General features: G+C 55.8%; 1 protein-coding gene across 2 annotated transcripts; it reads right to left on the minus strand.

Annotated features, from left to right (window-relative positions):
• Window positions 1–89: 89 nt before the first annotated feature.
• AOC1 (amine oxidase copper containing 1) lies at window positions 90–10,639 on the minus strand. Of its 2 annotated transcripts, none has more exons than XM_082693526.1 (5): window positions 10,141–10,639; window positions 2,264–3,852; window positions 1,369–1,654; window positions 900–1,032; window positions 90–491 (listed from the first exon to the last, which is right to left on the minus strand). In XM_082693526.1, the coding sequence occupies exons 1-5, from the start codon at window positions 10,164–10,166 to the stop codon at window positions 225–227; spliced, it is 2,301 nt and encodes a 766-aa protein (XP_082549652.1). In that variant the 5' UTR covers window positions 10,167–10,639; the 3' UTR covers window positions 90–224. The 2 variants fall into 2 exon arrangements, with proteins under 2 accessions (XP_082549652.1, XP_082549653.1); XM_082693527.1 differs by lacking the exon at window positions 10,141–10,639 and adding an exon at window positions 5,977–6,024.
• Between the last annotated feature and the right edge of the window lie 337 nt (window positions 10,640–10,976).

Raw genomic sequence — 10,976 nt, forward strand, 5'->3', positions numbered from 1 at the left:
CAGATGAATCTAGTACTTCAGTGAACGGCACTTGCCTTCGTGATAGAAGTCTTTGCTGGGGTGGAGTCGGCCAAGGGGAAGGGAGGTCAAGGCTACCTGCTTTCTCATCTGGGTGTGTCCTCCCCCCAAGAAGCAGCACACGGAGCTGAGCCCTGAGGGCTTTATTGTCTGTCCCTGGGGGGGCACCTGGGCTTCTAGGTGGGTTACTGGGGGCAGAGGGTCCTTCATACAGGTCTGTAGGTTCCGCTGTAGCTAAAGGGGTCGGGCATCAAGCAATCCCTGTCCTCCTCCTTCCAGCGCTGGATGTAGTTGGGGCCGCTGTCCCGGGGCCACACGATCACGGGGTCTCTGGACGCCAGGGATGGGTCCTCAGGGAAGAAGTTGAAAGGCCGGAGCAGGAAGCCCACGGAGTTTCCGGGTGTGGCGGTGTTAGGGATGTCCTCGGAGTGGGGGATGTGCAGGAAGCCCACAGTGACCCAGGCCACCAAGTCCTGTGGGAGACAGGGATGGGCAGGCGCTAAGGAGGCTCAGAGCGGGAGGGGCGGGCAACCTCTCCCAGCCCCGTGTTTAAGGAGTGGAGAGACCTCTGAGCTCCCCTTCCACCTGGGACCCAGCACCGATCTGATCTCGGGCTCCGGCTGGAGCAAGGCAGAGCCAGTACCTTTTCTCTCTCTCTCTCTTTTTTTCCTCTTTTTGATTTATTTGAGAGAGAGAGAGAACGGGCACACACACGTGCGAGCTGGACGGGGGGACAGAGGGAGAGGGAGAATTCAAGCAGACTCCCCACGGAGCACGGACCCTGACGCAGGGCTCGATCCCACGACCCTGAGATCATGACCTGAGTGTAAATCAAGAGCCAGACACTTAACCAAATGGCGCACCCAGGTGCCCCTCAGTACCTCGTTTTCAATGTTCTCATTGTTTCGAAGAAACTCCTCGAAGACCACAGGTGGGTCCCAGGGGTCGTTCTGGTTGTAGATGCTGCTGCTGCACACCTCAGAGTCCCGGTACTTGGTCACGGCGAGGGGGTACCTGCCCAGAGGGGGAGCCTGGTGGCTCTGGGTGCCAGGGGGCCTCTCAGCCCTTTCAGAGACACCCTCAGGGTAAACGATGAGGGAAAGATACTGTCTTCCTCTTATGGTGAGATCATCTCCGGGACGTCAGCCAGACTCACCAAATGTCAGCTGAGGCTCAGGTGCTCCGTTCGGCGCTCCGCTCCCCTCCCCCAACACAGAGCCAGAGAACACACACTCGTGTTCCCAGGCCCAGATATACCACCACGGAGACCCAGATCTCATAGACAGACACACGGACACACAGAAATCCATGAATACTGGCCCTCCCCCGCCTCCCAGGCCCCCCCCTTACCTGGCCCAGGTGACAGCCTGCTCCTTCTGCCAGCCCACGGGCAGCACCTGGTCGGCCATGGAGTGGATCTGGAGCCGGTAGCTGCGCCGATGGCCCCAGCGGTTCTCCTCGGGACTCGCGAAGAGCAGGTACCTGGGCAGAGGCTGTCCGAAGCGGAAGGCCGCCTGGCGCTCCCGGCGGTAACTTGTCTGCTTCAGGGTTGGCTGTACCAGGTGGTGTCTGGGGCTCCAGGGGTTGGTGATGTTTTCTAGTTTCATCTGCAGGGTCTGGAAGCTGTTCTTGGTGCCTGCGGGGGTCCAGGAAGGAGGACAATGAGAAGGAAGCCCCTTGACCTGAAATACCCTCATTTCTGGGCTGGGATCTCCGTCCCAGAGCTCATCCAAGAGCAGACCATCAGGAGTGGGGCGAAGATGATGTTGGGGGTACGCACTGGGTAGACAGAAGGAATGAAAGCCAAAAAAACAAGAGAGGAGCTAGAAGACAGCTCAGAGTCAGACCTGTTCGGACAGCTAAAGCCTCTCATGATGTCCCCCGCCATGTTTCACGGTGACACCATTAATCCAGGAGACAATGGGTGTTGCAGACGACATAGCCTTAGGCAGCCACATTTCTTACACTCCTAGGCATTGTTCCCCAGCCCCACCTGTGCACCTGCCCCATCCATCCCTGCAGGGGTCAGGGAGCCCCAGGGCCAGACCAGAGCCCACTGGCTGCATCCAGGGCCAAGGACATGCTGGTCACTTCCACCGTTCTCAGGGGCACGCCGTGTCTGCACGGTCATTTGCAGAGAGGCAGGCTAGGCTCCTGATTCTATGCCTCTGGGAAAGTTTCCGCACCACCTCCCCCTGGAAGGCAGATGTTTGGCTGGGAGGGCGCTTCCGACCCCAGGTCCTACCTGCCACGTCCAGGTCCACGCGGTAGTGCACTAAGTGGGTGTGCATGTTGCCCAGCAGGTGCGTGTGCAGGCGGGTCCCGTAGCGCAGCCCCTCGGGGGTGTAGAAGGTGGCGTGCACATAGCCAGTGGCGTGCATCTTGGCCTCCATCACCCCGTTGGGGTAGAAGATGAAGTCCCAGATGTAGTCATAGTTGTAGACCGTGGACGTGGTCCGCAGCACCAGCACCTGGCCTTTCAGTCCCGCGTAGAAGTTGAAGCCGCCACTGAAGTTGGAATTAAAGTGTCTCCGAAGCGGCACTCCCGTGGGCATCTCAAAGATGCAGAGGGCGCGGGGGTAGCGCACGGGGTCATCGGCGTCGTAGTGGTGGAGGGCGTCCAGGAAGGTGGCCGTGTCCGGGCAGTCGATGCCGGGCGCTAGCTCGTGCGTGACGCTGCCCAGCCCCCAGCCCACGTCGATGTAGTTGGTCTGCATGCCCGCGGGCGTGTGCCCCCCGTACAGCGCCACGGCCTCCTGCACGCTCACTTCGTAGGCCACGCGCTCGCCGCCGAAGAGCACGTTGAGGACCTGGAGCCCCGAGGACGAGCGCAGGCGGAAGGACACGCTCCAGCCGCCGTAGAACACCGTGCTGCCCTCCAGCCTGTAGCGGCGACCTTGGGGCTGGACCAGGCGGGGGCCGTTCCAGGGGCTGGGGGTGGGGAATTCCCCGCGAGGCTTGTAGGAGGAGAAGAGGGGGGTTTCCTCGGTGCCGGCCCCGCCCGGGCCCTCGGGGGGCAGGTCCTCCAGAACCACGGCGTCCACCTGCCCCTCCTCGTACTGCCGGGCCAGCTCCTCCGGGCTGGGGTAGAACTTGCCGTTGTACCAGACCAGCTCCACCGTCCAGTCCTGCGCGTTGGTGCTGCCGTGGTCCAGGAGGAGCTCCAGCCCCGTGGGGTGCAGGAAGTAGCCCTCCACGAAGCGCTGCAGGATAAACCACGAGCGGCGCTGGCCGGAGCCCACGCCGCGGGGTGCCACGTCCGTGAAGGTCAGGCAGCGCGAGTGGCAGTCTTGGAAGGAGAAGCCTGTGGTATCAAGAAAAAACTGGTGCAGGGGCTTGGTGGCCTTCTGCAGGGCCTGGGCCAGGAGGGCGTACTCGGCCCTGGTGATGGGCCTGGAGGCCCAGGTGGTGCGGTGCCCCGGCCTCGGGGGCAGCTCTCGCATGTAGTAGGGCCGGGGCAGGGGCCCCACGGCGAACTCGGTGACGTTGGGATGCTCCTGGGCTCCGAAGAAGATGACCGCTCGGGCCTCGCGGGCGGGAGGCCTCCCGCCTTTGTCCAGAAATTTCAGTACGTGTTGCTTCTTGGGCAGCAGCATCTCAATGAGGAACACGGAGTTCTTGGCCATGGTGGGCTCTCTGGAGGGCTCCAACCTCAGCTCCTCCCGTGACCAGAGGAAGCTGCGAACGGCCTTCAGCTCTTGGGCGCTCAGGTCCTCGAACACCCCAGCCTTGCTGTGCAGGGTCCTCGAGGGGTACTTGGCTGTGGCCGTGGCCTGCAGCACCAAGATGGCGGCCACGGCCCAACCGAGGGCCAGGGTGGCTGGCCGCATGGCTCTGGAACGCAGTAGCAGAGGTGAGCTTAGTCAGTTTATGGGAGGAATTGGGTTTCCACTAGGCGGGAGCCTTGGACAGCGAAGCCCCGCCCTCGGCGTGGTGGTTTTCCTACAGACTCGGCCCTCGAGCTGGAGGCCCTAACACTGTTCAGATCTGTGTTTCCCATCGGTTTATTAAAAAGGATTTTATTTATTCATATGACAGAGAGAGAGAGAGAGAGAGAGAGAGCGAGAGCGCACGGGCAGGGGGAGCAGCAGGCAGAGAGAGAAGCAGGCTCCCCGCTGAGCAGGGAGCCCGATGTGGGGCTCGATCTCAGGTCTCTGGGGTCATGACCTGAGCTGAAGCAGCGGCTGAGCCAACTGAGCCACCCAGGTGCCCCCTTCCCAGTGATTTGCATTCTGCTCTCTCCTTACTTGTCTGCCCACCTCCAATACTCCTGTGCATTTTTTTGGCTGTACAAACTCATTTTGCCTTTCTCTATGTATTTTCTCAGCCCAATTAATGAGACAGTAAGGACCACACGTTTAGAGCAATGTCCATCTTCTACGAAGCACTCAGGAAACGCTAGCTACTCTCTTTTTAAAGTCAACTATGAAGATACGGTCTGTGATGCCAACACGTCAAAAAATGCAAGCGATGTGAAGTAATTGGTCTGTGATTAGTCTGTGGTCCTGTGGCTTTGAGGACAAGCATGGGGTGGCCAGAGGGTTCCGGAGCCTCTCTGGTGGGGCCCTCCAGGTGTGGCTGCTTGACTATTCAAACAGTGGGGAGCCATCTCAGGGGGCGGGGAGATGCCCTTCCCCTTCCATTTTGGGGGGCTGTAGACAGGGTCTCTGTTTCATTTTCCTACCCCCAGGGCTGCCAACACGATCCCTTCCGGCTGTCCTGTCTCCTCCACTGGCCCCGGTGGGAAGTCCCAGGACTCCTATGACCTTGTGTTCTCTAGCCCGAAGGGCATGGGGGGCACTTAGGGGCTGCTGGGGTGAATCCAGAGCCAGTAAAAGGATATGGGGTGAACTCGTGTTCTGCTATTAAATTTTGCCGAGCCTCCTTTAAAAACACACACACGCAAAGATTCAGATTCTGCTTTTGAGAGCATTTCTAGGATCACAGCAAAACTGAGAAGATGCAGACATTTCCCAAGAACCTCCCACCCCCACTCACACACCACTCCCCAGTGAACAAATCCTTCTCCAAAGTGGGACTTTTGTTACTATCTATGAATCCAGGCTGACACATCATTGTCACCCAAAGTCCGGAGGTGCCATTAGGCGTCAGTCTTGGTGGTGTACGTCCTGTGGGTTTGACAAACGGACTGTGACGTGCGTCCATATTGATGTATTTATATTATATTTATATTTTTTGTATTTATATTTATATTTATTATAGGATCATACAGAGCAGTTTTTCTGCCCTAAAAATCCTCTGGGCTCTACCCGTCCACCTGTTCACCCCTCCCTCCCCTCCAACCCCTGATAACCGCTGATCTTCTTACTGTCTCCATAGCTTTGCCTTTTCTAGCATGTCCTACAGTTGGAATCATACAGATTCAGCTTTTCCAGATTGCTTTTCTCACTTAGTCATATGCACTTAAGTTCCTCCATGTCTTTTCATGGCCAGGATCCCTGTTTTACAATCTTGTAATTCCAAATTTCTTTCTGCTTTGCTAAGGAGATGTGCAGGAGGTTTGTGATTCTATTAACCTGAACTTGGCTCTTTCTTTCACGTTTACTTCTCCTAGTACAGTCTTTATTCCAAAGTCCAAGCAGGCAGCAGGCGAGGTGGACGATGTTGGTGAAGCCACATGAGGAGGGAGAACTTGGCGGCTAGCAGGTCGACACATGAAATGTGCCCTCCTCCCCACGTCTCATCCCCAGCACCCCAAGAATGGCATCCGGGCCCTGGCTACGCCTTTCCTGTCTCACGCCTGGGTAGTTTAGACCTGCAACGCAGCGTGCTGTGCCCTGGAGTTCTTCCCTCTGGGTTCCCACCCCTTGCGTCCTGGCTCCCCCCCCCACTCCGTGTCTGTGTTTCCCCTTTCCTTCTGTCCACGCCCTTCTTCCCTTGCTCCCTCCCTCCAGCCCCCCCTGTCCACCGCCCCCAGTACCCCCCATCAGAACTCACCTCTGTGGTCTGCTCTGGGTTCACCTCTGCTGCCAACCTTTGTCTCTGACCCTTTGAGCTTTATGGCTCTACTGACCCCGCCCTGGAGGGAGGGACAGGGTGAGGCATGGGCTGACCAAGGAAGGCGACCCGCAGCTCAGGGGCTCCCCAGTGGGCAGGGGCATGAAGGAGTGGATGGGGGCTCTGGCTGCTGCGGTCTGAGGGGCTCCTGTTACCCCTTTGAGGTACCCACATCTGGAAACTCCCCAGTCCTTCACTGCTTTAGCGACCAGGGTCCACTTCTGTTTTCCCTCTGATTCCCTCTCCTCCCCCCGCAGGGGCATCATCTTCCGAAAGAATTGCGTGTGGTGCTTCCTGCTTCAGGCTGCACGGTGCCATGATCTGTTAGAGCGGGCGGCGAGTTGCAGAGGCCAGAGATAAACACGACGGCGCCTTTACCAGCAAGTAGCTTCCCCTAGAACAGATTGCAGGGCAGGAGCTGGGGCTGGTGCAGATCAACAGCAAAACCCACAACAGAGGATTTGACCCACGTGTAGAAAAGGGAACCAGAGACAGAATGGCTGGGGAGAGGGAAGCCACTGATATAGGCAGAAGGTCTTCTTAGCCATCTCTGTGGGGAAAGGAAGGAGGAACCGGCTGGGGACAAAATCAGTCCGGATGGCTGGGGCTTTGGCTCAGAGAAGGGGAAAGAAGGGAAACCGGGAGGCAGGGGTGGGGGAGTGCAGCACTGCAAGTCGTTTTGGTATTTAGTGGCTGCTAGATGAAGGAAGGAGAAAATATTAGTTAATCCTTTATCCTTTTGCGGTTGCAAAAGGCCTTTGACGTCTTCAAGGAAGAGGATTAGCTTTAAATGCTAAGATGATGATTTATATAATGACTTCGCTTACATCCTTCCCCCTTCACTGGTCTGAAGGGTTGAGACTTGATTAGTCTCCCTGAGGGGCTCACCAGCTCTTGAGGATGAGACTTGAGGATGCTGGATCTGAAGAGAGTTATAGGAACAACTTGACCTTGAGAAGCGCAGCCTGTTCCTGTTCCACAAAAGACATCATATCCAAGATATGGAGTGAGGACAGATCAGGGGAAGATACTTGTGATGATTAGAAGAGAAAGGGACCACACATAAATGAATGAAGCCGGACCCTTAGCTTGCACCATACACAAAAATTAATTCAAAATGGATCGAAGACCTCAATGTAAAAGGCCAAACCATAAAACTCTTAGAAGAAAATGTTGGAATAAATTTTTTCGACCTTGGGTTTAGAAGGGATTCTTAGCCAGGACTCAAAAGCACAAACACCTGAAGGAAAAACACAAATTGGACCTCCCCCAAATTATAAACTTCTCTATTTCAACGGACACCATCAAGAAAGTGGAGACACCCCACACAATACGAGAAACTATTTGCAAATCATATATCTGATAAAGAACTTGTCTGTAGAATATATAAAGAACTCTGACAACTCAATAATACAAAGAGAACACAATGAAAAAATAGGCCAAGGATCTGAATATGTATTTCTCCAAAGAAGAGGCACAAGTGACCAAAAAGCCCTTGAAAAGGCTGTTCACCATCATGAATCATCACGGAAATGCAAATCAAAATCCCAGTGAGCTGTGACGTCACATCTGCCCGCACGGCTAACGTCCACGAGTCAGACAGCGAGTGTCGGTGAGGATGGGGAGAAATCCGAAAGCTCGCACGCTGCTGGTGCGAACGTAAGTGGGGCGCCCGCTGTGGAGAACAGTCTGGCACGTCCTCCAGCAGTTCCACACAGAGCTGCCGTCTGATCCAGCCACTCCATCGCCAGGCAAAGACCCAAGAGACACAGAAACAAGCCTCCGCACAGAAACTTCTAACAGAGGCTTGGCACAAAGCTGGAAAAGACCCAGAGGTCCTTCACCGGAGGGACGATAAACGGTGGAATGTTATCTGGCATTAAAACAGTTAAGTACTGACTCACATTACAATGTGGATGAACCTTAAAACCATTCTCCAGGGGCCGCCTGGGGGGCTCAGTGGGTTAAGTCTCTGCTTTCAGCTCAGGTCATGATCTCAGGGTCCTGGGATTGAGCTCCGCACTGGGCTCTCTACTCAGCGGGGAGTCTACTCCCCCCCTTCTCTCTCTCTGCCTGCCTCTCTGCCTACTTGTGATCTCTGTCAAATAAATAAATAAAATCTTTTTAAAAAAAGGGAAAAAAAGACTTACTCTTAAAAACAAAACAAAACCCATTTTCCAGGGCCACCTGGCTGCCTCAGTCTGTTAAGTGTCTGCCTTTGGCTCAGGTCATGTTCTCGGGGTCCTGGGATCGAGTCCCGCGTCGGGCTCCCTGCTCGGCGGGCAGTTTGCTTCCCCCTCTCGCTCTGCCCCTCTCCCTGCTCATGTGCTCTCTTTCTCTCCCTCTCTCAAATAAATAAATAAGATCTTGAAAAAAAGATATTTTGTTCAATGAAAGGAGCCAGTTAGGAAATACTGCATATTATATGATCCCACTTAAATGAAATGTGCAGAGCAGGCTAATCTACAGAGACAGAAAGCAGGTTAGCGGTCGCCCAGGGCTGGAGATCTGGGTAGGAGTGATAGCTCATGACGTGGAGTTTCTTTTTGAGGGGATGACCGTGTCCTAAAATGGACGGTGGTGAGGGTTGCTCATTTCTGTGACACATGAAAGTCTGCCGATTCCTCGCTTTCTGGGTGGATTGTATGATATGTGAATAACTCCGGAGAGCTGGGCTTTTTTTGTTTTTTTAAAGTGAGAGGGACTCTATCTAGAACACACAGGGAAAGCCTACAAATCAGCCAAAAAGAGGAAGCCATCCCACTGGAAACATGAGCAAAGAGTCTCAAGGCCACTTACACCGAGGAAACCACGAGGGCTGAGGGCACAGGAGGAGATGCTCCCATGTGGTGACTATTAGAACAAGGCGGTTGTTCAACAAGATCTCATTTTACAACCACTGCGAGCAGAAACGAGAAAGCTAGATGATACCCAGTGCGGGCTGCGATGCAGTGAGATGGGAAGTTCAAGCCCGGCTCGTGGGGAGGCAGGCCGAGGGTCTGGCTGTCTGGAGGGCCGGCCCAGCGTGTGGGCCCCGAGCCAGTCGGACACCCCACAGGACTGAGTCATGCTGCTTCGGACGGGTATGGCAGACAGATTCTCACACGGTGGCATCCGATGGGATGCAGACACGCACCGCGGTGGAGCTGGCGAGCCGGAGCCCGTCCAGGGGCCCATCGCCGGGCCAGGGAGCCAGTGCGGCGGGCAGTGCACACCACAGATACAAAAAAAAAAGGATGTGCACTAATACGTGAGAAATTCTGCTGGGGAAGGGTGGGAATACACACATACACGCACGCACACATATGCATACACACATGTGCACACAGGTGCACACAGACACCTTTGTGCCTCCACGCATAGATGCACGCATAAGAGGACAGGGAGGCCTGGTGTGGCCGGTGATGCTTAGCTCCACGCACTGAGGTGCACGCTGAATTCTGCAGCGGATATCTAGTAATCCATAGCACCGGGGACTGAGAGGGAAGCTGAGAGAGGCTGCAGGTTTTCACCCCAGGGTGGAGATGGCTCGGGAGCAGGACCCACAGCAGGTGCCCCACCCAGGGGGTGCGGAGGAAGGGTCTCCCACGTCGGGGAGGAAGGGTAGTTTTGCAGGCAGGCAGGGAGGTGGGACACCCAAGCTTGGATCTCACGTTTTTTTTTTCTAAAAGATTTTATTTATTTATTTGACAGACAGAGATCACAAGTAGGCAGAGAAGCAGGGGGAGAGGCGGGGGAAGCAGGCTTCCTGCCAAGCAGAGAGCCCGATGCGGGGCTCAGTCCCCAGACCCTGAGATCATGACCCCAGCCGAAGGCAGAGGCTTAACCCACTGAGCCGCTCAGGTGCCCCGGATCTCACTTTTTATTTAAAGGAGCAGCGAACGAGTGCTCTGAAAGGGCAGTAAGATTCAAGGTAACCCAGAATAAGTGCGACATGAGCTGTGCCCGAAGGAGCATCCTGCCCGACGTCGGCAAGAGATGCCCCTCAGGACCGAAAGCTTGTCCAGGTCTGGGGCTCTGTCTCCTCTGCGCCGTGTTTCCAGGCCACCATAGCCAAGCACCATAACCTGGGGGACTGAAAACAACAGAATACTTTTTTCTTACAGTAGTGAAGGCTGGAAATCTGACATCAAGTTGTTGGCGGGGCAGGGCTCCCTCTGAAGGCCCTGGGGGTGGGGTCTCCTTGCCGGTCTCTTCTAGCTTCTCATGTTGCTGTCCATCCTTGGCGTCCCTGGTTCCTTGCCTGGTAGCCCCATCACCCTGCCTCTGCCCCCGTGGTCCCACGATGTTCTCTGTGTGTCTGTGTCTCTGTGTGTCCCTCCTTCCCAAAGAAAGACACCAGTGACTGAATTCAGGACCTGCCCTACTTCATCTTAGCTAATTACAGCTATGGTGACCCTATTTCCAAAGAAGGTCACAGTCTGCAGTTCCGGGAAGGATATGAAATCTGGGGGACACGATTCAACCCTGCACAGCCTCTTTACATGTCCCACCTTGCGCGTGCGAGTCCACGGCACGTGAGTGAATTCTGAGCCCGGAGCTCTGGGCGGCCGACCTGCAGGTTCCCAGAGAAGAACCTGCGTGGAGGAGGAGGGGGCCCTGCGCAGGGGCAGGTGGGAGCAGAGCCACAGGACTGAGACGGGCCGTGTGTTCCCGCGACCCTGAGCAGGGCGGGTTCTAGGTGGAATGGAAGGCGGAGGGGGGAGACTCCCTGGAGGGCAGGGACAGGGTGAGGGCCGTGCTGTGCTGTGCTGTGCTGCAGAAATGTGGGGACAGGGCGGAGGCTGAGGGGTGCCGCGGACACCACGGGGGTGGAGAAGACGGGCCTTTAAGAATGACCCCAAGGAAACAGAGACAAAGGGAACTTTTGGGGGCAGACGTTTTGACTCAGGTCGGGGAATGGAGGTGTGAACTTCTGGAATTCAGTCTTGTTGCTCTGT

Source organism: Mustela nivalis (assembly GCF_964662115.1).
Source record: "Mustela nivalis genome assembly, chromosome: 12".
Lineage (NCBI taxonomy): Eukaryota > Metazoa > Chordata > Mammalia > Carnivora > Mustelidae > Mustela > Mustela nivalis.

Coding starts and splice junctions, on each gene's coding strand:
- AOC1 (XM_082693526.1), bottom strand. CDS start 10,166: ATGTCAGATTTCCAGCCTTCACTACT. Junction 3,853..10,140: donor GATTTCCAGCCTTCACTACT/GTAAGAAAAAAG, acceptor ACTGCGTTCCAG/AGCCATGCGGCCAGCCACCC. Junction 492..899: donor ATGAGAACATTGAAAACGAG/GTACTGAGGGGC, acceptor TGTCTCCCACAG/GACTTGGTGGCCTGGGTCAC.